Genomic DNA, 27,125 nt, shown 5'->3' on the forward strand with positions numbered 1-27,125 from the left:
AATGCTAAACCATTCGTTCCGCTATGGCCAATGAGGCGGTTGTTAACAGATAAGCGACCATATCTCTTAAAAGAAAGAATATATTTCATGAATGTAAATTAGGTTATCAAAGCTGTATAAACCAGAAAAGAACTACACTATCTACTTCCCGGGGACTGCATTTTAATTCGTGTCACCTCGGAGACTACAGTTTGCTCGTGGCTAACGGCGAAGCTCACCAACCGACAATAACGTGCCGCCAGGTAGGAGATAGGTTAGTGGGTAACCTTCACCTATGTACCGAGATCTTTCCGTAGCCGTGTTCTCTTGTCGTGTCGGCTGTTTAAAATGGGAGTAGTTTTGAGGAACCTCCAGAAGGTGGTGCCTCTTCGGCGCGCCAGGCTGCGCAGGGACGTGGTCACGCTGAGACACATACTGGGCATCCAGAAGTTCGACCTGGGTATCATCTGCGTGGACAACCAGAAGATGCAGCAGATCAATCACATCTACAGGAAGAAGAACACCCCCACGGATGTCCTGTCTTTCCCATTCTACGAGGTAAACATGGCAGCTAAACGTTTTGAATGAACACACTTCTGTTAGTGGAGATCTGGTGGTGGGGGTGTGTTCTGGACGTCTTCTTCTGTTTTTGATTTATTACACTGCTTTGTGTGCAATAAAAGATTCATAAAGTTTCAAAGGCCAAATGGAGCTTCAGAAAAAGCCTCCTTTGTCGTCCAGCTGCTTCTTCTGTGACTCATCAACGTCACCATCTAACAGCATGGGCAAGCAGAGCCTTTGAATGGACTTATAAAGAGCTGTAGGGCAAACTACAGTCAGGGGGTCACAGGCAGCTGTGAACCATCTTAATCTGGCCCTCCACATCCTGAAAGGGAAATAAAACAACCCCAATTAGAAAGCTGAAGGCTGATTTGATTTCATTGTAACTGTTAGCCATGTGTCAGTATCAGTTTTCCACTGTGTAAAGCTTGGCCGAAAAAAATGGCATTGGTACAGTAAAATTATGCCTTTGGTGTGAATGGCTACATTAGGCATAGATGAGTCTGAAGAGTATTTTTTAAGCTCAAAATATTTCTACAGATCTTACACGTATGCTGTGTAAAAGGCTTTCAGTCAAAACTGTTGCCCAATGCTTGCATCATGGCTAATAGTGTCCTTTTCTAATCATCCATATTATCTTCTATGGAAAGCGGCATGAGGTGAATAAGAGTTTTGAAAGAGAGATAGTGTATGCACATTTTAGCAGCTCCTTTAATATTAATGTTATTTAATATTCACTCAGGGACGGAAATTGGTGGCTTTCCATCTATTTTAAACCAAAACTCTGAACCTTACTGGTCTGCACCAGGTTACCTGTTTGGCATATATTGCCATGGTGATATAGCCAGGTAAAAAGCAACCTTCATGGCACTAAAAACTTTGACTCTAGGCTCAGCATAGTAGTACAACTCTCTGATCACTTCACTCAGTTAAATTCTGTAGAGGGTAAATAAAAAGAGGACCTTTAAGGAAGCTTTCCAAACTAAGACTTACACCACTAGTGTGCAGCGTTACTCAAGACTTAACTAGTTAAAATTGAGGTTAAGTTGACCTACTGTGCTATCTTGTGGGAAAGACATGAACACAATCTGCAGGGTTGGGGTAACTTCTCCACTCAAATATCTGTGTGTTTTGTGGGGGTTTATTTAAGGACCTGAGGCCCGGGAAGTTGCCCTGCCCCCTTCACAGAGACGAGCTGAACCTTGGAGATATCTTCCTTGGGGTGGAGTTTGTGATGAAGCAGTGTCAGGAGGAATCCCTGGATCTGCACGGAGCGCTGACTGTATGAAACAGTAACTTAAGTTATCCTGTCTCTCATGCGTGTAATCCGTCAATGCTTCCAAATGAAGCACAGCAGTACCATTTTCTGTGATTAACTGTTTCATTGTTCCTGTTTCAGGTTGTCACTGCGCACGGGATCTGCCACCTGCTGGGCTACAGGCACGAGACAGAGGAAGAATGGACTGAGGTTTGTAAGGAGACAGTGGCTTTGTGTCCAAATTCATTCCTCCACTCAGACTATAGCTCAAATGGAAATACACTTTGTGCTCAAGTCACAAGATCACGACCCATTAGAAGTCCTTAGAAGATGCCTCCATCATCACATCTGCAAAGACTCAGTTTTTTCCTTTAATCTGTCATCCATAGGTAGATCTATATGAGCTGAGGCTTTTTTTTATTTTTATACCAAATTTATGAACTTCAAACTGTGTGATGTCTGGATGTTCGATGTTGATTAAAGGTGTAACATGTTTGCAGATGCAGCAGAGAGAAAACTACATCCTGAGCGAGTACAGCAGACTCACAGGCCGACACCTAGACCCCCTGATGAAGAGGTGCAGTCAGGACAGGTGACCCTGACTGCTGCCTGCAGGCCTGAGATTAAATATTGCACTATGTGATGGTGGAAACTGCTTCTATACTGTTGTGGTTCTTATATTTATTTGAAGACACTCACTGCAGTCTGTTTTATAAAATGACTTGTCACTAAACAGTCTGACCTCCTGAAAAAACACTTGATGTGAGCTCTGCTGAAGAGTTTCAAACACCAAAAAACGTCTCAGTTCTTTCATTGGAATATTTTATTAAAATCTGCTTTAGGAAGAGTCGGTTGTGTATGAAGGGTAGAAAAAGCTGTTCATTCTCACTTCACTAATACATGTTATGCTCTTTACACTGCGTGTGGGACAGCATGTTCAGGAGAGGCATTTAAGAAACGTCAATCAATGCAGACATTAAAACACCTGGAGAATTAACACAGCGTGGTGCAACAGGAAGTCGGCTAATCAGTGCACACTTCCTAAAATCCCCAAATATAAAGACAGAAGTTGTGTCAAATTTGGTCTGCAGTGATTTAATTTTTAGAAATTAATGCCATGTTGTGCTAATTTGAGGGAATAATCTGCTGTACAGATTAAGTCTATAATAGCATGTTTACGAGTGAGCTCTTTTTTTTTTCCTTTCACAGAATAAAAGTTACACAGCCGGTGCCCAGTAATAAACAGAATATTCCACATATTTCATGCCTGACAGGAACTGGTTAATAAAGTGCCCCTTTTATGCTTTTTTTTTTTTTTTAAATCTCCCTACAGTTATAGACCAGAAGACAAACAGAAGTGAAAATATCCAGCATCTCCAACACTCACTACTGTTTATTTATTCCATCATTGAATAAATATTTGTAGGGTGAAACTGCTTTAAAACAAAAACACAGAGCTGCTGCAAGGCATTGTTTGTAGTCCGTAACATATCTACATCACGATGTACTGCCCTAGTAGCAGTGAGTTTGGCACATTTTGAAATAAAGAATCAACAGGTGATTCCGACTGTATTTACAGGTAAAAACGTCTTCCAAACATGGCTACAGCTTTATTAACAGTCAGTCTGAGAATATTAATGTTATCAACTGACCAATCAGAGCAGAAGACAGATGCCTTGAAGGGACAGGCACTAAAACGGAGCAGATAACGGGTTCCTTCCCTGAACAGTAAGGCGTTTAATCCCACAGTTACACTTTAACCATGTAAATGAGCATAACTGGGGCACTTTAAATGCTTAACACTTGTTCTAAAGGTGATGAAATAAAAGATATTATGCAACAGGTACTGTATCTTCTCTGGTTATAAAGTAGTAATGACTTCCATTTGCCTTGGCTCATATTTTGGGCTAATTAAGAGAAACCAACCCCCTTCTATATGCAATAAATATAAAAATCTGTTGGCTTTATAGAAGAAACTCTGACTTGCACACTGTTTCAGATTTGACAAACATTCAAAAACAACAAGGTTGTGCGACTTTCCAAAGTAAAGCTTGTATACACATATTTATAAAACTTTTCTTGGGAGGCACAAGGTCAAAACCCCAAACAAACAACAAAGTGTGATCAACTGAGAAAAGCTCAGTTAAATATTAATGAATGCACGTTCTTTCACACCTCTAAAATATGGAAATAATCACACACAAAAAAATATCAGGTTGCACATGAAGTACAAAAAGCAACTGGGAAGACATCCACACTGTGGGACAGAAAGCTGTTTTGAATGGACCAGTTTGTGCCAGTAACAAATATTGCACCAAATGTACCCGCTAAATACAGCAACCCTCTAAATTCTATAATAGCTTATACTCCAACATAGAATATATCTTTATTTTGCTTATATGGGAAATAAAGGGGTCTGCAAACATACAATCTACAAAGCACCAGGAGCGCCCAGTGTTTGATAGTTTGAAGTAAAAGTCTGAAGAAAAGTCTTTAAGAAAGAAACAACAAAATTAAACCTTACAAAACAGTTGATAAAATTATAGCAAAGAAAGACTCCAGCCCCAAAAACACAGAGGCAAAAATTGATCCACGGAACATTTTAACTGCATTTCTGGTATCTGAAAGAGTCTTGACAGGTCAGCCCCTGTGTCGGCATCATCAGGTGTTATTTTTATCCTGGCCTTTATTGATCTGTACAGGAAAAAGGAAGTGCCTGAAGGCTACCTAAAAGGGACGGCAATCAGTAGTATAGGAGGATTTTTCACAGGGCAGCTTTATCTAACAGGATCAGCTGTGGTTGAGTGTGGGTGGGCGTCCAAAGACGTTGCGCTTAGAGGGGCTGCAGGACATTCCTTCCTGCCTCTGAGGTGCTTCCGGCTCCAGATCTCTCCATCTCAGATAGCTGCTCGAACACATCTCTGAGAGATCACAAGGTAGCAGCGTGTTATTAGCAGGGCATCTCACATCATTACAGTGACATCTATAACCAGCTGACAGGAGGACTTGCACACTCACTTGTGCATGTAGAAGAAGATGTATCCGCTACGGTCACGGTCTCGCTGGACGGCTGCTTCCTGCGTGCGAGACACGTCCAGGTCATTGTAGGTCAGCCACGAATGTTTCTTCATGTCATACACGTCACTGATGTAATGGCCTACAGGGAAGATAAAGACGGGGAACAATATCAATATTTGTTCACAGAGCAAGCATTTGGTTCTTGAAGTCTATAGTCACGACAGCGACAGACACAGGGGGCACACCTACGCCATCCACGTATAGACAAGGATGATGTCACCGGCATTTATCCAAAGTTATTGGACAAATATAACCTCTGCCTGACACATGAGCTAACTTTATGGTTCTAGCTTTAGTATACAGTCAGGTAAATAAGTGTTTGGACAATGATACTTTAATTATTTTTTTTTAAAATTCCACTGTGTTGGTGGCCTGAAAGATTAAAAAACAAAAAACATTTTTATAGCCACATTATCAGTGACTCCTCCTAAAAGCTACAACCATTAAGTTAGCTCCTGTCTTAGATTTCAATACTGTTTTACCTGGTCAGCTAATATTCATCACCTAATATCAGATCAGGACAGGCTAGATCATGTTTTTGCTGAAAGGTGCTGACCATTATTTGAGGCTCTCATAAAATTTACTGCTGAAGACAAAACTAAAGGCAAGAGACCCACAAACCCACACCAAGTAAAGACCACACAGTTTCATCCAGCAGTGTTTTCCCTGATAATTTAAGGATTGTTAATATAAATAAACTTTATTTCTGGCTGCCAATTTCTTCATTGACATTTGAGATAATAAGGGACATAAATAAAGCAGCGTAAACATCAAAGCAGTTCCTTAAAGTGTTCATACACAGTTTGGACTTAAAGCTCATCTTCACTGTTCCTGAATAATTTGTCACTGTCCAAACACATGAGGACCTAAACTCGGAGGCACAAACAAACACAAGTGCTCACCAGAGGAGGAGCTGCTCCCGATGTGACTGACCACACTGATGAGTCTGAACGAGTTGACCAACTCTCCACTCTGTGGATTACAGGATACATAGGCAGGTTAATGCAGGCCAACAAACCAATAAGTTATCATCAGTCTGCTGCTTTATTTAATTTATTCTGCAGTTTCTTAATCAGTGCGTGTATTTCACCATGTTCTGATTCATAATCAACTCAGTGTCCTGCAGATTATCTAAGACTTTATCTGTGGTGTGAATTATTTAAACTGACCCTTTATTAAGGTTTACATTTGTAAAACACTGTTTTTATTTTTGCATAGTGATTATACATCCGTTGTATTTAAGGTGAATAAACTATTTGCCGTTTTTTGTGCTCTGCAGTATTTTACACTGTGTGCCAGCTGGATATACCTCCGCGTTTCTCTTCAGGTTCTCAGCTTCTGCTTCAGTGTACTCCATGTCCAGCACGTCCTCGTTGCCAGAGTCATCATCCGAGCAGAGCAGATCGGGCAGGGAGTTGTTAAACTCTGTTGAATGAGGAGGAGATGATGACGCCGGTGCAGTATTTTCACATTGCTCAGAGTCTGATTAAAGAACACTTTAAACAGTTGTTTTTGCTGACTAAACAGATCTGCAAATATCCAGTCAAATTTCTTTGTTTAGTGGCTGCGTTCAGTCTTATTTACATCGCCACACTGCTGCCAGCTGAGCGGGATCAATAGCAACCATCACAATACAAAAATCAGCTGAACACAGTTGGTCAAAGAAGCGTGTGCTGACGATTCCTGGGAGTAAATTGTATTTCTTACCCTGCAAGCTGAGCTCAGTGGCTCTCTTCAAATCATCGTCCTCTCTCATCTCCTGAGCTTCCTGTAGAGATGATGTCATAAGTTTTATTTTCCTGCATCAGGTCTGTTAGTTGGTGAAAGACTTCAGAGTAGTCAATGATATATCTACTGTAATCTAACAGCAAATGGAAGGTCATCATTACTGGAAGCTAGAAAAAAAAAATTGTTGTGAGCATCTAACACTGGTAGAACTGGTCCAAACTCAGGTGTTACATTGCATTATACAAAGGTCCATTTGGGTCAGAGGGATGTAAATGTAGCCATCCCTTCTGAACCATTCTCTCTTCAGCAGCTGAAAGTAAGCACTTTTTCCATTTAGGTGCACCAAAGTGTCTCCACTGTGTTGAAATATGAAAATGTGTGTTAAATGCTACATAGTCTTTCTCTGGTCTTACATGCTCCTGGAGGCTCTGTGCCAAAGCCTGCTGCAGCTCCTGTTCTTCCCTCTCCTGATCCAGATTGTACTGTTGGACCCAGTCCAGCTCCCCCTGCTGCTGACCACTCTCTGGAGTTTGGTTCTCCTTGTTTTCATCCATGGTCAGGTCCAAGGAGTCCAGCACATCTACAAGATTTCAGCAAATACTCGAGTCAGCAAACCTGATACGTGACGTTGGGTTTTTTTGTTGGATTTGTTGGTAACCCAGGGTTTATGTGAATGTAGAAACCCACAATCAATTTAAGCAGCATGTACTTTCAAGAGAATATGGAACAAAACATGAATGAACCTGATGCAGATCCCGTATAAAAAAAAACAGTCTATTGCAAGTTTAAGTACTCCAAGAAGTGAGTCTGATCACTTGGCAGCCTTCCTAAAATGCCTCTGGCCATTTATATGCAGCATGATCTTAATTAATTTTAACTTTAGTGGTCAGCAGAACAACACAAACGATCAAAATAAAAATAAACACACCTGCATTTAAAGTCCCAAAACTCCAATCTAACCACTCTTAAAGTTTGCAAACGTTTTCCTAAAATAAAAACTTTGTTTCCCCTGAAAGTTGTACATCTACCATCATCTTTGCTGTTAAGAAATCTTGCAATACAGGGAGTGCAGAATTATTAGGCAAGTTGTATTTTTGAGGAATAATTTTATTATTGAACAACAACCATGTTCTCAATGAACCCAAAAAACTCATTAATATCAAAGCTGAATGTTTTTGGAAGTAGTTTTTAGTTTGTTTTTAGTTTTAGCTATTTTAGGGGGATATCTGTGTGTGCAGGTGACTATTACTGTGCATAATTATTAGGCAACTTAACAAAAAACAAATATATACCCATTCCAATTATTTATTTTTACCAGTAAAACCAATATAACATCTCCACATTCACAAATATACATTTCTGACATTCAAAAACAAAACAAAAACAAATCAGCGACCAATATAGCCACCTTTCTTTGCAAGGACACTCAAAAGCCTGCCATCCATGGATTCTGTCAGTGTTTTGATCTGTTCACCATCAACATTGCGTGCAGCAGCAACCACAGCCTCCCAGACACTGTTCAGAGAGGTGTACTGTTTTCCCTCCTTGTAAATCTCACATTTGATGATGGACCACAGGTTCTCAATGGGGTTCAGATCAGGTGAACAAGGAGGCCATGTCATTAGTTTTTCTTCTTTTATACCCTTTCTTGCCAGCCACGCTGTGGAGTACTTGGACGCGTGTGATGGAGCATTGTCCTGCATGAAAATCATGTTTTTCTTGAAGGATGCAGACTTCTTCCTGTACCACTGCTTGAAGAAGGTGTCTTCCAGAAACTGGCAGTAGGACTGGGAGTTGAGCTTGACTCCATCCTCAACCCGAAAAGGCCCCACAAGCTCATCTTTGATGATACCAGCCCAAACCAGTACTCCACCTCCACCTTGCTGGCGTCTGAGTCGGACTGGAGCTCTCTGCCCTTTACCAATCCAGCCACGGCCCATCCATCTGGCCCATCAAGACTCACTCTCATGTCATCAGTCCATAAAACCTTAGAAAAATCAGTCTTGAGATATTTCTTGGCCCAGTCTTGACGTTTCAGCTTGTGTGTCTTGTTCAGTGGTGGTCGTCTTTCAGCCTTTCTTACCTTGGCCATGTCTCTGAGTATTGCACACCTTGTGCTTTTGGGCACTCCAGTGATGTTGCAGCTCTGAAATATGGCCAAACTGGTGGCAAGTGGCATCTTGGCAGCTGCACGCTTGACTTTTCTCAGTTCATGGGCAGTTATTTTGCGCCTTGGTTTTTCCACACGCTTCTTGCGACCCTGTTGACTATTTTGAATGAAACGCTTGATTGTTCGATGATCACGCTTCAGAAGCTTTGCAATTTTGAGACTGCTGCATCCCTCTGCAAGATATCTCACTATTTTTGACTTTTCTGAGCCTGTCAAGTCCTTCTTTTGACCCATTTTGCCAAAGGAAAGGACGTTGCCTAATAATTATGCACACCTGATATAGGGTGCTGATGTCATTAGACCACACCCCTTCTCATTACAGAGATGCACATCACCTAATATGCTTAACTGGTAGTAGGCTTTCGAGCCTATACAGCTTGGAGTAAGACAACATGCATGAAGAGGATGATGTGGACAAAATACTCATTTGCCTAATAATTCTGCACTCCCTGTAGATTTGCAACTCATACTGTCTCTGCTTAAATATCCCGTTAGAGTACCTGCGGGCTGTTTGCTATCTGCTTCCAGCAGATCTGCGTGATAGGCCAAGTCATGTGCATCTGTGTCCCCAAACCCGGTGTCCGGGCTGCTTGTCGGCTCATCATCCAGAGAAGGAGGTGCAGAGAGCCCGGCCTCTTGGCGACTAATCTCCAGCACAGCCGCCAGCATTTCATCATCATTGATGCCACTGAAGTCTGTTGAATCGATTGCTGCCCCCCTCTGAAAACACATTAAACTGTGTAACAACAGAAGACACCAGAGGAGGCTGGATTCTGTTTGTTAAAGTGTAAAAGCAGATGCTCACCTCTTCAGCGCGATCATCGTCGTCAGGCAGACAGATACTCAGGCGTCGCTTGCGGCTCGCGCTCACCTTCCTGTTAGGCCCCTCTTCGCAGTCAGAGTCCACAAGGATGGAGGTACAGTTGGAGTTGGAAGTTTTCCCTACGATCCTACTACACAAAGTCACATGTTCAGCAAATAAATTCATAAGCCCAAACAGAAAACCCTTCAGTCAGATAACACATTGTTTAAAGAGGTTGTTAAAGCACAAAAGTCATTTTTCCTCTGCAAGTGTTGCAGAACTTACCGAAGAGGCGCTGTGGACGAGTTGACCAACTGTGACGTTTTAAGTGTTCTGGACCTTTGAGAAAAACAAAGGCAAATAAAACTCTTGCTGCTATTGGAGCGCTACTTCTAGGCTGATTGTTAAGTTTTACTTAAAGGAGCAATATTTGCATGTTTTTCCTTTAAATTGCAAGCTAAATGCTGACTTTATTACATGTAGTCCTCTCTCTGGGGTATTAAACCAACATGAAAAATCATGGCTGCAGGAGATGTCAAAACATTGCCAAATGGCCTTTTAAAACTGAAATCACTTCAGCCATCTAATGTATTTACACAGAATTAAATTTGTATGCATATTAAAATGTTTTCTCCCATCTTACAAGGCAGCTTGAGGGCTCCAGCCAAGGCTGATGGGGGGTCTTGTAGATTCGGTGCAGTGGGGCAGCAGGGTCAGGTATCGGGGGATCAAGACCTGCTGACCCAGCTTGCTGTTTAGAGACAGCTGAGCGTTAAAGCTGTACCGTTTCAGGTGTAGGATAAGCACTCTGTGAAGACAAAGGTTTTTAGGCACTTAAATTCTTTTTATTCCATAAGTTGGTTATGTTTTCAATGTTTTCCCTATGTGCTGCATCTTTAGTGTTTATTGTGTGTCTTTACTGTGTGTGTGTGTTTAAAACAGACTGTAGATACCTGGGTAGTTTACTGAATTTGTGCGTAACAGTCGCTGATTTCCCGTTGCACTTTTCACAAGAATACTCAATTTCCTCCATCTGTAAAAAGAAAAAGTAACTAGTTATATATGAAATTACATCCAGCTGATGGTCATCTCGTTGCGTGAAAGAGATTCTATTTTTTGTGTCTCCTCACAAAGGCTCTCTCAGTTTGTAAACTGCAAACTAAAATGCTACAGTGTTTTTTCTGCTTGAGCCTCATTGCGCATACTAAGCTAATAAGTGCACTCCTCTGACACTGTTGGTCATTTTTGATCATAACATGGGGGGCATCAGGATGACGGGACCAGTGACTCACCCTAAAAAACAGATCCAGGGAGTCCTGGATGGAGCGAAGCGGCAGTGTCTTCTTTCTTCGCGGCAAGTCGATGGACAAGTCATTGAATTGTTCTCGCTTGTTCACCACCTCGCCACAGCTGCAACACAACAAAGAGGGAATCAAACACCTTTCACCTTCATCGAGAGTTTTGAATGATAGGCAGGAGACCAGCCTCACCCTTTGCACGTGATGGTGTGCTGCACCTCAAACTCCATGTTGACCGCCACGGGGCAGGTGTAGATCCGCGAGGTGTCTGCCTCATCACCAGGCTCTGCTTTGACTGCCGATGATGTTCCCTCCAGACCATTCTCACCCACCACAGAAGACGATGAGGAGGAGGAGGCCTCGTTCGTTAAGCTCTTATTCATCTTCTCCACGTCGTCCTTCAGCTGGTCCAAGCACTGACTCAAGAATTCATGAGCATCCTGAAAAACAAGAAACATATAGGGGCTTAAAACAGGATTTTATTCACAGCCACTTTAAACCATAAGCCTGAAAGATTTAACTTTTTTTTGTGTGTTTTTGTTTGTTTGGGGTTTTTTTGCCTCTCCTGGTCGGTACTTTAGCAATCAGAATTGTTGTCTGAAGAAAGATGCTCAACGGATTTATTTTTTTAAGTGGAGAAAGTATGGCAATGCCATGTTGGTCCACTTGATTGATCTATATTATTATTGTTTAGTTATTTATTTTATGTTAAGTTATTACAAATTGGACAGACAATTAGACAAAAAGAAAGAAAGGGAGAAAGAAAGACAGAAAGACAGAGGGGAAGGGGGGGAGGCAGTAAGAGACACTGAGAAAATGTTTTAGATCAGCTTTTAAAAGAAGAAGAAAATAAAACAAACAACAAGAGAACAACACAACAACCTGGATAAGTGTAAATAACAGTAAATACTAAATATTGATTGTTATAAACAAAAACAACAACAACACCACAGAGTTGTGATGATGCACATCTATCACAAAACTATGAGCAGGCAGCCTCAAACAGAAATGGATGGGAAGGGGAAAAAAAGATAATCGCTTTATTGTTTTATCCTCCTTTGAAAGCCAAAAATCATAATTTGAACCAGTGTGCCATCTCATATTTGCTTTACTTTCGCTTTGAATTTGAGACATTTTACTTTCTAAAGTCACTTTATTGCATTATAGTCAGCTTTTATTTAATTACATTATTATTGAATTGCTGAACTCTGTACTGTATCACATGTTCTACTGTGTTAGATTTTTACTTATTTATCACTTTTAAAACACTTTCCTTTTTGTTTTTAGCCTCTTTCACATAATTTTACCTCGCTGGACACTTGTGTCGTATTGTATTTTACTGCGCTACATACTACTGTATATACACACCTTTTTTTGGTATTGTAGTCTGTGTTCAATTTTTAGCTGTGGCACCAGAAAAATTTTTGAGCAAATACATTATATCTTCAGAGTCTTCAGTCCAAACACACAGAGTAATAATTAGATAATTATTACTAATTAGATAATAATTAGAATTGCAGATTGTCCTTCAGCAGGTATTCTGAGCCCAAAATGAGCTCAACATTAATAATAAACAGTCTAACTGTAATTTGGGACTAGAGGAAGAAGTTCGAGAAAACACTGGGAAAAGCAAACCTATATTACCTGTTTAATTTCTAAACTGTGATCTTTAAACATAAACCTTCTACTACTAAGAGTTATTCTCTACACTATTATTCTTAAATTTTCAAAGGTGCAATTTAAAGATTTGTTTTGCTGTCCCTTTTCATATGTGGGCACACAATCTCAACTGAAAAGCATACCTGGTCATATACATGAGTTTAAGTGGGAAACTTACATTCTGCATGTTTCCAGAGAAACGCTCCGCTGTGGAGGAGATGGCACTCTTTACTTTCCTCAAAAGGTCTTTCTTCGTCTCTGGACAGGCCACATCCTTCTTCACCATGAGGTGAGCAAATCGCCTGCACAGAGTGAAGACAGGACACGGATCATAACAAAGTTCATTTGAACTGCTTCCTGTGTCATTTAACACCTATGTTAAAAATGACAACAATCCAGAGTATTGTTAACAAACAACAGTTACTATCAACCTATAATAATATAATACAGTACCTGAGCAAGGCATTGATGGGCAACTTCTTCCATGGGATGCTCTGCCTCAGCATGTCATTAGAGAAGGAGGGGAGACTGAAGAGGGACTGCAGGATGGCATTCATGTAGCAGGTGTTGCCCAGGTTGGAAAATCTTAAATGAATAACAGAAGTTTCAAAAACTGCTCGTTGTTTTGATTTTTCCCTTGTTATTTGGTTTGATGTATCAAATGAATTTCATATCAAGTGGAGCTGGCTTATCTGTACCCTTGCAGTGGAGCCTGAGGCTGTGCCAGGGTGGAGGGCCTCTGCTTGTTCCAGCCACCGTAGTCCAAGGAGGGTCGTACCTTCTTAAAGGGAGTGGAGTGGTTTGGTAGCATGAGGCTCCTTTTGGCTGTGGGGGTCTGTGCAGTACTGGATGGCCTGAGGAGATTTAAAAATCAATCACTGGATGAATAGAAATCTTCTCCCCTGTTATCACCTGTGCCAAGGAGATGACTGGTTCCTTTCATCTGATTTTAACTAATCAAAACCTACCCAGGTTTGAAGCCAGCACTCTAAGCACCCACCATCTGTCTAGCAGGAAGCTTGGAAAAGTCTGCAGGCAGGTGGGAAAGCTTGGCTCAACCTTGTGAAAGTAATTCACTTTTGAAATTAGATCTGGAACAGAATCTTTAGACCTGATTTTTTCTTATCTAAGATTTCATTTCGGATCTTCATAAATATATATCTAAGTCAATCAAGACAAATTGGGACACATAATTTTAATTTTTAATTATCTAAAAATTATTAACTAAAATACAGACAGTTAAGATCTTTAAAAAAATAATCATAGTTTATGTGACTATATTTTATGTCAAAATATTCACTTTCCCTTGCCTGGTAGGATATAATGCACTATCACATAGTGGCGATAATGCAGTTAGAAGCTGTTTGTAACCTTGAAACAAAACACATGATGGCTACTAGCTACCAGGTATCAGCAAAGTGGGAGATAATGTATAAATAGAAGAATCACAGAAAGCCAAAGCTAGCATGGAGGGCGGGTACTGTAGAAGTCATCTTCGAAGAACAATCAAAAGGTTCCCTTTGAATAAATATCAAATAGTACTGTTTTTAAATTCTTCTCCTCCTGCTTTGCATTTTAATTGAGCCATGAAGCAACTCACCTGTCCAGAAAAGAGTGGCTCTGGCTGTAGTCTTTAGTCACAGATCGGCTGCCGTAGAAAGATGATGGCTGAAGGGGAGTTGACCCAAGAGGAGCTACAGTTAAGGAGGCACAGGAGTGTATCAGTGTCTGGGAAAAATTTGCATAGAGAATGCTGTGCAACTAGATTACAAAAAGGTGGTGCTGCTGGGTTTACCTGAGCTCCTGTTCTCCTCTGACTGCTTCAGCTTTTCTTTGCAGCTCAGAAGAAACTTCCTGGAGGAGGGGTCAGAAGTCGCCTTGTTGTTGCTGAAAAATGTTACTCAAATTCAGTAAAATAAAGTCTATCAATCAAGGTTCGTATTTTGCCGATGAAAGTAGCGACCTACTGATTACCAGTTACAGGTTTAATTATCTCGCCACAAGATTTGCAAAAAACAAACAGGCAGTGGGGTTCAGACAAAAGGCTGCAGAGATAAGGTCATCCTATGAGTCACCAACAGCACTGCAATTCAGTGCTGATTATACCTCGAGGAGTCGTTTTCCTTTGGGTAATCCTCACTGAGGTCGTTATCAGGAGTGAGGAGTCGCTTTCTCTTCTCGCTCCTGAGAAACAGAAACATGGAATAATTCACATGCCAAATGGGGCAGGATTAAACATTCCTAAATGAATTTAATTTATTCTGTGTAATATGGTCTAAAAATTCCCAGCCTGCCTGTTTTCAGACAGTCCTGTGCGAGTGGGAGTGGAAGCCGCTCTGCTCGGGCTGCCGAGAGGTTTTCTCGGTGTCGTGTCCTCCCGGCCTTCTGCGCTCTGCCGCCTCGGTGTCGTCTGAACACACCAGGAGGAATTAAGTTAAACACATGTACGTTTGTCCACATGTGTTCAAGTTAAGATTGTTATTGCATTCTTGATCACCTGTCTCTCCCCGGATGGGTTGGCCTCATTTTTCACAGATCTGTTCCCGAGCACACTTAAGTTGGCACTTCCGAGGGATGATTTTAAAACTGCAGCATAAACAAAAAGTTCAGGGGGAAAAAAAAGCATAAAAATGATCCCGTTACACTGTAGAGTCAGAATCACTTCAAGTTAATCCATGTGCTTGAACTGAAAATAATAAAAAAAAAAAATAAAAATAACACTGCTGCATTGCCATGATGCATAAAGCATTCAGATCATAGATTTAAAAGCAGACTAACACACACCTTACTTCACAACAACCTGTTGCATAAGTTTTCATGACAGCTACAGATGTTTTGTTTATTTAATAGGATACAAATGAATCCTGTTCTTCAAGCAAACTGATGACATGCAGAGGTGCAAGGCAGCCCAGGTGGAGAAATTTTGTTTTTACACTTAGCAACTAATTTTATTTCTCTATCTGATAAGAAAACTATTCAATCAGATAGTTATTTGTGGTGAATGAAATACATTTACAATTTGAAGCACTTTTAAGCACAACATCTGAAACTCAAGTACCTTTCAAACCTTGAAAAGACAAAATAAAATTCAAGCATTTATAAGGATAAGGATTTCAAGCACCTGTACAAACCCTGTTACTGACATTGGGTATCAATTAAATGTAAACCAAATAGATTAAATGACTAGTACGTCTGTTATCAACTAGTGACAATAGCAACAACTAGTCGACTGGTCAGCCAGACGTGCACATCCCTACTTGAAACTCTGCATCAATTTAAGAAATATTAATATATTAACATGAAGCTGCAGAGAAAAAGTGACCATTCTCTGCAGGAAGAGCATACAAGGATTAATTCCCAAAAAATAAAAATATTTTCAGTTTTGTTTTTTGTTTTTTTTGTTGTTGTTTTTTTAATGTGCAGGGGTGTCATTACCTGGCTTTCCTTGCTTCAGCTTTTCAAGGTATTCTTTAGTCTTCTGAACCAAAGGTGGAGGCATCCTGTCCAGCGTGATGACACTGTTATCCTTCAGAGTCAGGACAATGCGGTTGACACTCTGGCTAATATTTTTCACGTTCTGGTTCAGCTGAGAGCAAAGAACAGCAAATATTCGGATTCATGATTATTACTATTACATACAATAGTAATATATACATTATCATTATCATCGTCATCATCCTTCTCCTCACATCATACTTGTTGATAAAGTATACCTTTGAACAAACTAGTTCTATATGACAAACCTCACTCTATCAGCTATTACTTTCTTCAATAGGTCTTATATCATGCTATCTGAGGAGTGTGTGATGACAAAGTTTGTTTTTGTTTTTACTTCTCTTGCTCCAGACTATTATAGAAAAGCTCTTATATGTCTGTTTGGAAATTATAACAGTCGTAGGGGTTCGATTTTTTTGACTTTCCTAGCAATGGAGCAAGACAGATTCATTACAGTGTTAGAGCCTCCAAGTTTTCCAGACTTTCCTACAAACTTCAGTTATATTGTGTTGGTAGGAGGGGATCGAGAGAAGGCGCACACACACTTTATTAAAGAAAGTAATAACAAACTTCGTGTGAATGGGTTAGTTAGAGTTTCTGATCTCTTAGACAAACTCCAGCTCACTGTCTTAACGCTTTCCCCATCAAAACAACATTTGACAACCTCCCCTGCACCCATAAAGATGGGTTTTGACACCTGAGTATTTGAATAAAGATGTGGTTTGCATAAGCAGAGACCACCCTCAATAACTTCCGATTTAAACCCAGGCATTTTGTTCCATAAGCAGGCCTGAAATATTACAGAAATGGCTAATCTAAAAAAAAAGAAAAAAAAAAGAAAAAGAAAAAAAGAGCATCAAGGTTACTCCTAGTAGGGGAGAGTTAAACAGCAGCAGATGCTGTGGTCCTTGTCCTGCATGGCCTACTAGCCATGAACCAGTTTATCTCCTGATGCAGGTTTGGGTCAGAGTGACCCGCCAGGTCACAGCAGATCAGCAGAGCAGAATAAGGACAAAGATAGGAGTGGTTAAGTTGAACTGCAAAAACAAGAGGTTTAGTAGTAGGGAAAGAGGACAGGAAGCTAGCTGTTTTAGCAGCAACTGAACTTTCAAAATAAGAGGAAGGGTAATATTGACTATTAAAGTTATCAAGCAGTTTTTTCTGACAGAAGAGAAACTTCAAAGAAAGCAGAAAATATAGTTAGGCTGTTGTTACTGTACATTAGTATGAGTGAGGAAAACTGCATGTGAAGCACATTTTCAAAGTCTTTAAACTTTGAAGGTGCCAGTTTTGTTTTAAGATTTTCTAAAACACACATGCAGCACAAACTAGAGTTAATTTTAACTCATACAACTAATTCAAGATGGACTGGGTGTCTATTCTATTCTATTTGACTGCCATTTACGAATTATGCGCTTAATTATTCTTTTCAGACCCAATCACATCAGTCAGTCTGAAATATTTTAGTTCTGGAATATGGGATCATCTAAAAGAAGTACAGGCATGGATTAAAAACACTTGACCCGAGGGCTGAACAAACCCTGGCATGTGCCATGGGTGAGATTATGTTTCTAATCCGGTTCATTCATGGCTTCAGTGCAGAGCTACTGCTCATTCATTGCATAATGCCTCAAAGCTGACAGCTTAGATTCTTCTAGTACTGACATGAATCAGACATGTAAGACTGATTTATGGGGTGCCATTTAACAAGTTTGTTCCTGTAATGCTTTAACAAGAAATACCATCATTTATTTTCCTCATTTAGCCATCCATTAGTAGGAGTCTTTTCAACCAAGAAAGCAACTCTTTCATACATATGAGAGAGAATTCACGGTTCGGTTCGATACTTTGCAGTCATATTCGTTGTGTTCCCACTAGTGCTGTCAGCGTTAATCTGAAATGACGTTAACGCCACAACACGGCAAATCTCCGTTAACGAGCTACCGCGGATCGCCCCGTGCGTTGGGCTGGACGGCGTCAACACGTTAACGAGCAAACTGCGCTAACGCAGTAGTTTCCACCCATGTAATTGAGCATTGCGTGGCACATCCGACATACTGTTTTACTTTTGTCCATGACGCGCTTACCTTCAGGGTCATACTTCACATGAAGACCAAAATAGTTCCAAAGGCCAGATCTGAATGAGGGTGGGGGAGGTTCAATTTGCCATGTTGCAACGAGCTTAGCTTCTGTCTTGCTAGCTTGTGCTGCGCTCAGTGGATCTGCGCTTGACAGTGCAGCCTAGGCGGAGTAGTCGAACGCAGATCCACTGAGCTCTCAACACAGACAGCATCGTCAGAAGAAAAGTTGATAAAATAAATTAAAAATTTTGTATTGTTCGATACATATGCGTACCGAAACAAAAGCACTGTATCGAACGGTTCAATATCGATACGAGTATCGTTGCACCCCTAATATTTTTGTATTGTTCGATACATATGCGTACCGAACCGAAAGCACTGTATCGAACGGTTCAATATCGATACGAGTATCGTTGCACCCCTAATATTTTTGTATTGTTCGATATATATGCGTACCGAACCGAAAGCACTGTATCGAACGGTTCAATATCAATACGAGTATCGTTGCACCCCTAATATTTTTGTGTGTGGTTTCTTGCAGGATTATGAGGGTTCAGTGTCTTTTTCTCTGTTTTTAAATCAGCTGTTTAATTTGCAAGTCTGGTGCATTCTTACTTTTTTTTTTTTTAACGTTCCTCTCATCTAACTCATTCACTCTTACACACCAAAATAAGGCGGTGGCATGACTCACCCCAAGGAATCTTATTTTGACATGTGAATTGACCCAACAATCCCAAGAATAACAGGCAACCCACAGTACCTTCTGAGCCAGCTGACCCAGATAAAACAATACTCTATCTGGATGCAGTGCAAAAGGTTGCTAGATCATAATCAAAAGGACCACTAAAATCAAAATCAGTACTTCTTAGGACATTAACAAAAAATAACAATAATAAAGACCAATGTGAAAGTAAGACATTATTTGGGGTCTTATAAACAAGCCTTCAACTAGTGTTGATTCAATTAAGGCAGAAATAAATATGAGGGGAGAAAAGTAGCAGTAAAATACCTGGAAAGTTTTGGAAGCTCCTCCACAGTTGAATCTCAGGCAGAGGTTAACTTTATTGTCCTTTTCCAAAATCTCAAACGTCCCTTCTTTCCACCTGGTGGTGCCCAGGTCCAGACTGGTGAAACGGATCTTCACAGCCCCAGCGCTGGAGAGTTTGGGCACTACAGTTGCCATGGCTTGCTATCCCGTTGGTGCACTTGGGAGACTGGGATTCAAACTAATCCTAAAAAAGACAAATTGGATTCGCTGTCACACAATCTGAGCACATTATATTTATAACAACTGAATGTGTTCAGCAGGAGCAGTTTAAACCAATGGTCAGGTGGTTCTGAATTTGATTACTCTAGTTAAATACTGCAGGAAAATAATGAGCTTAACGAACAGAAGCAGCCACTAAAATGAACATAGCACCTCTTTTTGTAATAACACTAATATCACCTGTAGTCGTCTCGGTGAAAGCAACTTCAAAGTTTCCGATGCTGAGCTCAGATAACGAGAGCAGGCAACCCACGTTGTCAAAGTCACAAGAAAGTACAAACCATCCAAAACAAGCTGACAGGAGTCAGCGCAGCATCTCGCAGCAGAAAAGCGGACAGCACGCTCGCAATGCATTTCTGGCAAATAAAACAGCTTGTTTGGCTGCGTGTGGCAGCTCGTGCCTTGTGATTTTCTTTGCTAGCAGCTTCAATAAAAGCCCATGTTTGCATCTGCCATCAAACTAGCCAAACTAACGGCCACTCTGAGTCGCGGCAGCCAACGACTGGTACGTGCACAACAACACGGGATGTTCCCTCTCAGCTCAAGGCATCGATGCTCCCACAAAATTACCTGTCCAAACCGGCAACGCCAAGAAAAGGTGCTAGCCAAAAGTAAAAAAGCCCCTTTGGATGCGGATAATGTCGTATGCCCGTCCGCAGCCCCTGAATGGGATGGAGGAGGCCGACGTTAGCACCTCGGCTAACAAGCTAACGGACGCTAGCTAACTGGCTAATTTGCTAGTCTGTAATTTGGTGATGAAAAGCGTATCGCGTTGCGATTACACCGAGCAGGTACTTACCTATCGATGACGAGAGCTTGTCTTCAAACTTCTAAAAGTCCGGTGTCGCTTCTGTAGCTGCTGAGCAGGCAGAAAGTTTGTTTTGCCGGCATTCACCTGCTCTCCGGTGCTGTTGACAGCAGAGCAGCACACGACGCGTCGCTGAGCTGCGCGATGATGGCGGGAATGTGAAAATTTACAACGGAAGTAATGACCGAGGATCTTCATCTCGCGATATTTCAGTTATTTGTATCAAGGCTGTCCACGGGTCTGCCAAGCTAAGCCTCGCTTTAGTTTTAGTATGAATTACGTTTAGTTTTGAGCTAATTAGTGTGGTTTAAAGCGCACAAATTAGACTGCTAGTGTTCCCTTTCCCCTTATTTCGGCGAATTTGAAGTTATGTTAATGTACACGGGTACTTGTCTTCATAGGCCAGGACATTTAGCAGCCAGCTCGGGCTAGCTTTGTGCTAGTTACGCCAACTTACTTGCATTGCAACCACGTTCACCACACTTAATCAAATTTAGTTGTTTATAACAACATAAAGACGCCAGAAAGAGCTTCGGAGAATGCTTGCAACGGGAGCGGTGAGTGTAATTTCACCTTACTTTGCTTTGAAGTCTCGACCCGTCTTAACATGGAGCTTCCTCATCCTTTTGTTTGATTTACATTAAACATCGACCACCCATTCTCAAACACAGACCCAAGACGACATGCTTTTTAAACTCATTTTGCCTTTTACAGGCTGTATCTAATGTCACAGCCCTGGCTCAGGTAGACCGGGAAAAGATCTACCAGTGGATCAATGAGTTGTCCAGCCCAGAGACCAGAGAGAATGCCCTGCTGGAGCTCAGCAAGAAACGCGAATCTGTGCCAGACCTGGCACCGATGCTTTGGCATTCCTGTGGCACTATCGCTGCTCTCCTGCAGGTAAGATCTGTTGCCTCTCTCTACCAGATGGAAATCAGGATCTTTTTTTTTTTTTTTTTTTTTATGCTTCAAATCTACATCGGAACCACAAACCTGAATCTTTAACCCTATGGCATAACTGGACATGCACCCTTCTAGAAATTTAATACACACAGCATCCACAGCACGTACTGTGATTGGCCTACCCAGTACTATAGATTTCCCCCTGTTAATTTCATCTTAGTTTTTGAATTTCTCAGTGACAGAATAACGATCATCTCCTCAATATAAGGAATCTCCTCAATATAAGGATTCACAAATGTCAACAAATTACTGGAGAAAGATATAGAGGTAATAAAGTACCAGCATTTTATTTGTTCCTGTCAGCTGGCTCCACATATAAAACACCAGAAGACACACTAATTAACACATAATGCACAAACAAATAAATGATGTTGACAACATGGCTACTTACATAAGCTATGCCATAGGCTTTACAAAGATTCAGCACAACCATTAGTGTCAGGGACTACAAGTCATGCCATGTTTGCACAGCAGCTAGGCCTTACAGACCACTCGCATGAAGTGAGCTACTAAACCCTTCTTCATTACTCTGAATTGTTTTGCTATATTTATTTTTATTTATATAATATGTTGCATTGGTACTTGTTGCTTGTTGTTAAGAGCTCTTAGTATATTTTAAAACTTGACCTGAATTATAAGACTTCCAGGGCACTAGGTCTTGAAATGGTTGTAAGCGTTTTTTTATCTCTACCTACCATTAGAGTTTATACCACTTGTTGAGTTAATACCTGGGAGTTAATACCACAGAGATGACAGAGTAATCCATCATCTCTATAGTTCTGTTTGCCCAGTGTCATTTGCTGTGCACCATTGATGCATTCCTTTCTCTTTGTAGGAAATAGTGAACATCTATCCATCCATTAACCCACCGACACTCACAGCACATCAGTCTAACAGAGTGTGCAACGCCTTGGCACTCCTGCAGTGTGTTGCCTCACACCCAGAGACACGGTAAGGGGACAATTAGAAGCTTTAATTGTGTAATACTAAAGAAAAACCTTTACTACAGAGCAGATTGAGTTTTATCCACTTTGCCTTCATTTGTTCTGTTTCAATCAGGAATTTCAGAAAACTAAACTCAAACCATGCTTCTTCTTTTTTTTATGTTTTACCTCATCTTTTCTTTTCACTGATACAAACAAGGCTTTTAAGCCTTAAATGAAAATACCTAATTTTCTGCACTGTAAGGTGCACTTAAAATGCTTTAATTTTCTCAAATATCAGCAGTGCACCTTATAATCCGGTGCACCTAATGTATGAATTCTGGTTGTGCTTACTGAACCGATTTTATGTGGTACATGGCGCTCAAAAATCTGTCAAAATGTTTTAGTACGACTTTAGTAAGTTACGAAGCCGCACCGCTTGATGGATTGTCAGAGCATTACAGCTACCGTAGTCAGGAGCCTCGCAGACTCGGAGTATCTGGGTCCAAAACTCCGTCCTCTTCAGGTCACACAGTCAAATGAACACTGCGTTATCACTGAGAGTTAAAAACTGTCTAAATTCTTTCATCTTTAATAAAAATAATCAGTGTTGCTGCTTTACCAGGTGTAACAATTAAGTCCATGAAAACAGAATTTATTAAATTTAACAGAGTTAGATGTTAGCAGGAAGTTAGCTCGCTAGTTTCCATCTAAACATGATATAGGATGTTCTGACTGAGAGATTTCTGAAAGAATTAAAACGTACAGCTCTGCTATCACTTCCATACCGAGCCCTGCAAGGGACATGGGAGAAAAAAAAATTAAGATGAAGTTTTGTGAGATCCCACAAACGTTTTGCAAGATCTCACAAAATAGACTGGTATCCTTCGCAGGTCACATTTGAAGGCCGAGTCAGTGTATCCTTCGTTACCCAACCTATCCCAGAATTCATAGCGTGGCCCAGCCAATTCGTTTCTAACAATGGCGCCAGCTAGTTAGTTTTAATATTACTTTTTCTGGGTCACAAAATAAACTTTTAAGATATTTTCAGGCGTGAATGTAGCTGTGTAAACCTCAAATATCTGCTCGGTCTATCAAGACATCACATATTTGCAAAAGTGCTCCGACGTTTTCAGAGACGTCTGTTGCCCACCATCTCGAAGCTAACAGGAGGTCGAGGCCCACTACAACCGGGGGGAACAAGGCACATCGTGCCTTAACCTCCCGGTCGGCTTCGAGCTGTGCATATCACTAAATACCAGCTTGTCCAACTTCAGTAAACCAACGAACATCACTGCTGTGATCGTTAGCGACACAGCTATGTTAGCATAACAAAAACACAGTGAAGCTGGAGGATGAACGCTAACTTTTTTCCACTCAATAAAAGTTAACATGAGGGTTAAGAACAAATGCAATCGTGTGGCAGGATGCTGTAAACAGACCAAACTTCAGTCAGGAGAACTGAGATAATCCATCCACAATATGAGGTTAGTCACTAATATACTGCAACATATAAACAAGAGCAGCTGTGAGAGAATTAAACATTAATGGATCAATGGTACGGAAGTGGAGGAAACAAGAAGAATGAGTTGAGTAAAGTTTGACTTATCTGACTGTTTTGTTTCGCTTGATGCACCGTATAATCTGGTGTGCCTTATGTATGAAAACAGACCCGTTAATCGACAGTGCGCCTTATGGTCCGAAAAATACGGTATATGTGTTTGATATGAGTGTGGTTACACTGATTTAAAAGTATTTTTCTTTTAATTTTTAATATCTTGCCAGGTCGGCTTTCCTCGCAGCCCACATTCCCCTTTTCCTTTATCCCTTTTTGCACACTGTGAGCAAAACGCGCCCATTCGAGTACCTGCGCCTCACCAGCCTTGGAGTCATAGGTATGCTTTCCTCTCATTGTATTATGAAAAGAGTTTTTATCATTCAAAGTGTGTGTGTACAGGTATTAAGATGTCTGTTTGTACTTAATGTAGGTGCCTTGGTCAAAACAGATGAACAAGAAGTGATTAACTTTCTTCTCACAACTGAAATCATCCCGCTTTGTCTCCGCATTATGGAATCAGGAAGTGAGCTCTCTAAGACGGTACGGAGCTATTCTGTTTTTAAAATAGTCTAAACCTTTACAGATAGCCCGCAGCATAATATTGACACCTACTAGTGAGAAATCTTTATACGCATGTTTGTTTTTTCAGGTTGCTACCTTCATACTGCAGAAGATACTGCTTGATGACACAGGGCTGGCTTACATATGCCAGACTTATGAGCGTTTCTCCCATGTGGCAATGATCCTTGTAAGTGTTTGCTGTAAAGATATGCATGGACATGATTAGATAGACTTTCTGTGCCATGTTGACACATCATCGATTACAAGAAGATGGTTTAGTCTCACTGATTTCTGTTTGTAATTTGTTGAAAAGTCCAGACAGAATTAAAAACTTTTGATAACCGTTCGGAATAAACAGGCACAGACTGATGTTTAAAAACCAGTTGTCTGTTCAAAGCTTTTTACATACTGACCAGAAGAAAATCTGCATCAAGTCATATCTTTACTTCGCTGTCAACTATGTCCAAGCAGAAATGGTCCACAGTTAAATTTTGTTTAACAATTAATTTTCAGTCATTATCAGCAAATGAAATACTTCAGAACGTAAACTTCATATTAAAACTAAACTTGATTTTTCAAAAGGAATCAGTTCGTTGCACTGCAGTTCGAACCCTAGAGTCTCTTGTTTATGTTTCTTTTTGGTGTTTTAAAAACCCAACTGGGCACGGACATCACAAATTAGCCCAGGCTGCGGTGGCATGCAGCATGGTTCATGTCACATGATTGAGCCTATAAAATAAATTTTAAAAAATAAACCCTTGAGAAGTTGAGAGCAGCATAGTAACAATATTTACTGCACTCCACTGATTTGATTTATGTAATCCATCTACAGGGAGCTGATCAAATAAATGTACCAAGGACAGAAGAAAATAAGCCCATGTCACATTCATTACCTTTGATGTGTAAACAGCACGCTGTAAAATCCTGTCACGTGTTCACAGCTGAACTTTAATCTTCAGTCAGAATAAAAATATTGATCCAGTTCGGTGGTTCTCAAACTGTGAGGTGTGGGCAACCTGGTGAAATCATTAGGAGGGAAAAAAGTCAAATAAATCGAGACATTAACAAGAGTTTCCTGAGGCTTTCACACTGACCTTTAACTCAAATGTAGTTTGAGTGCTTTCTTTAAATAATAATTTGTTGATTTGTGGCGTGTGGGTCGGGATCTTTGTTTGCTGGATGTAACTGTAGCTGTTGTCTCCATCATGTTTGCATCTTCAGGGTAAAATGGTGCTGCAGCTCTCCAAAGAACCTTCAGCTCGGCTGCTGAAGCACGTCGTCCGCTGCTACCTTCGCCTTTCAGATAATCTCAGGTACAGCATCTTTACTCTGTTGCAGTTTATTGTGTGCTTGCGAGTTCTGTATAACACTGGCTTCGCTGTTTGAAGACTTCAATCAGCTTGCCACTAGGAGAAGCTATTGCAAAAATACACTGGTAGTTTTTACACCATGAGATGTTTATGTGTGTAAAAACAGTTCATGGTAACAGGTTGTATTAGATGTAATAGCTGCAGCTTTGCTTGAAACACTTGGGAATAGCTACATAGACAGAAAAATGCACTACATGTTGAAGCTGTTCATCGTTTAGGACAATTATATTTTTGTTTATTCTGATGATTTTTTGTTTTTGCCTTACTCTTCTTTTTAACCTGACATTAATTATTTGGAAAGATATATCTGCACTTTCATTGAGTGTTTTCATCAAGTTTGAAGTTCAATTTCATTTGAAGTGATATTAAAAGGAGGTTTTGTGTTGTTCCTTCCTCAGAGCCAGAGAGGCACTCCGTCAGTGTCTACCCGACCAGCTGAAGGACAGCACCTTCGCCCAGGTGCTGAAGGACGACACCACCACCAAACGCTGGCTGGCTCAGCTGGTCAAAAACCTGCAGGAGGGCCAAGTGACCGACGCCCGGGGCATCCCGCTGGCCCCGCAGTGAAGAATTCACAGGAGACACAAACGGACTTGAATTTGTATTCTGTCACATGTGGTGCTAAGACTGAAAAGTAAACAACATGATGGAAGAAGATATTTTTGCTTTTGGGTCATTTATTTTTCCACATCTTCTTCTTTATAGGAACCCAGACTGTAGGATTTCCAAGACTTTTGTGAATATTTGAAAATCCAATAATGATACATAGGCTGATGTTTTCCTTGAAACAGGTTGATAAAGAAATGTTTAGGTAGGAGATTTTGCGGTTGAAAAAAGGAAAACCATAACACTCCTGCATTTCTGTTAACAGCGAAATTAACCGACGTTTACTTTTTAGAAAGTAAATAAATATGCATTAAAATGCATTCCTTTTATATGAAACAACAGACAAACTAATAATAAAATGTGTCTATTGCTGCAGTAACTACAAATACATTTTGCCATAATTATCACCACAGATTACTGGTAAATTAAAATAAGATGGTACTGGCTGTAAATATCCTCCTGCTATCACTGGATCCTACAGTTACATCCCACATTACATACATACTCTTGTTTGTTGTGTTTCTAATTGGACTACTTCCAGATGTGCACACTGGTATGTGCAGCAGTTTAGTAATACAGTGATATTCTGTACATTTGCTGGCACATTTGTGTAAAGAAAAAAAAGGTTTCTGTTCTGAATAAATCTCTGAGCTGGAATGCACTTGTTGGCAATATTTCACAAATAAACAATTTTACACCGAACTCCTGCCCCTGGCAGTGCCCTTTATGTGTGATTAGACTATGTATGGAATTTGACTGTCAATCTATAGCTCAATAATATGACTGCAAGCACTTTTTATTGAGTTTTTTAATTGAAATGGTTCCATTATTTGCGGCTTTGTTGTTTAACAGCTAAAATCCTACAAACCTTTATTTACAGTGAAATTCCTCGGAGAATTACTTTTAATTTAGAAAGTAGCAACTGGAAGCGATGGTCTCCGTGTTTGAGGAGACAGTACG

General features: G+C 40.5%; 3 protein-coding genes across 5 annotated transcripts; 2 read left to right on the top strand and 1 right to left on the bottom strand.

Moving 5' to 3' along the window:
- The first annotated feature begins 5 nt into the window (after positions 1–5).
- Positions 6–3,640, top strand: ybey (ybeY metalloendoribonuclease). Its single transcript, XM_084954587.1, has 4 exons — positions 6–537; positions 1,691–1,822; positions 1,940–2,008; positions 2,299–3,640. Exons 1-4 carry the CDS (start codon positions 328–330, stop codon positions 2,392–2,394), a joined length of 507 nt encoding a protein of 168 aa, XP_084810713.1. The 5' UTR covers positions 6–327; the 3' UTR covers positions 2,395–3,640.
- Positions 2,604–20,321, bottom strand: usp37 (ubiquitin specific peptidase 37). 2 transcript variants are annotated; one of them, XM_084954582.1, is made up of 24 exons: positions 20,176–20,321; positions 19,119–19,341; positions 15,969–16,119; positions 15,031–15,119; positions 14,828–14,943; positions 14,640–14,717; positions 14,329–14,420; positions 14,134–14,227; positions 13,232–13,387; positions 12,987–13,118; positions 12,712–12,835; positions 11,067–11,314; positions 10,869–10,986; positions 10,530–10,609; positions 10,220–10,384; positions 9,862–9,915; positions 9,580–9,724; positions 9,275–9,494; positions 7,018–7,184; positions 6,584–6,644; positions 6,186–6,301; positions 5,779–5,848; positions 4,817–4,955; positions 2,604–4,719 (listed from the first exon to the last, which is right to left on the bottom strand). In XM_084954582.1, exons 2-24 carry the CDS (start codon positions 19,290–19,292, stop codon positions 4,632–4,634), a joined length of 2,877 nt encoding a protein of 958 aa, XP_084810708.1. In that variant the 5' UTR covers positions 19,293–19,341; positions 20,176–20,321; the 3' UTR covers positions 2,604–4,631. The 2 variants fall into 2 exon arrangements, with proteins under 2 accessions (XP_084810708.1, XP_084810707.1); XM_084954581.1 differs by having other exon boundaries at positions 9,580–9,727.
- A 71-nt stretch (positions 20,322–20,392) lies between these two features.
- Positions 20,393–26,867, top strand: cnot9 (CCR4-NOT transcription complex subunit 9). Of its 2 annotated transcripts, XM_084954586.1 has the most exons (8): positions 20,396–20,741; positions 20,899–21,084; positions 21,983–22,098; positions 23,856–23,965; positions 24,059–24,168; positions 24,278–24,376; positions 25,411–25,502; positions 25,958–26,867. In XM_084954586.1, exons 1-8 carry the CDS (start codon positions 20,724–20,726, stop codon positions 26,124–26,126), a joined length of 900 nt encoding a protein of 299 aa, XP_084810712.1. In that variant the 5' UTR covers positions 20,396–20,723; the 3' UTR covers positions 26,127–26,867. The 2 variants fall into 2 exon arrangements, with proteins under 2 accessions (XP_084810711.1, XP_084810712.1); XM_084954585.1 differs by having other exon boundaries at positions 20,393–20,741; positions 23,856–24,168.
- Positions 26,868–27,125: the final 258 nt, after the last annotated feature.

Source organism: Perissodus microlepis, chromosome 16 (genome assembly GCF_051167445.1).
Source record: "Perissodus microlepis isolate ML-2025 ecotype Zambia chromosome 16, ASM5116744v1, whole genome shotgun sequence".
Classification (NCBI taxonomy): Eukaryota; Metazoa; Chordata; class Actinopteri; order Cichliformes; family Cichlidae; genus Perissodus; species Perissodus microlepis.

Coding starts and splice junctions, on each gene's coding strand:
- ybey (XM_084954587.1), top strand. CDS start 328: ATGGGAGTAGTTTTGAGGAACCTCCAGAAGGTGGTGCCTCTTCGGCGC. Junction 1,823..1,939: donor ATCTGCACGGAGCGCTGACT/GTATGAAACAGT, acceptor TTCCTGTTTCAG/GTTGTCACTGCGCACGGGAT. Junction 2,009..2,298: donor CAGAGGAAGAATGGACTGAG/GTTTGTAAGGAG, acceptor ACATGTTTGCAG/ATGCAGCAGAGAGAAAACTA.
- usp37 (XM_084954581.1), bottom strand. CDS start 19,292: ATGGCAACTGTAGTGCCCAAACTCTCCAGCGCTGGGGCTGTGAAGATC. Junction 14,718..14,827: donor ACAGGACTGTCTGAAAACAG/GCAGGCTGGGAA, acceptor TCTGTTTCTCAG/GAGCGAGAAGAGAAAGCGAC. Junction 13,119..13,231: donor CCTCAGGCTCCACTGCAAGG/GTACAGATAAGC, acceptor TATTCATTTAAG/ATTTTCCAACCTGGGCAACA.
- cnot9 (XM_084954585.1), top strand. Junction 24,169..24,277: donor GAAGTGAGCTCTCTAAGACG/GTACGGAGCTAT, acceptor TTGTTTTTTCAG/GTTGCTACCTTCATACTGCA. Junction 25,503..25,957: donor CGCCTTTCAGATAATCTCAG/GTACAGCATCTT, acceptor TTCCTTCCTCAG/AGCCAGAGAGGCACTCCGTC.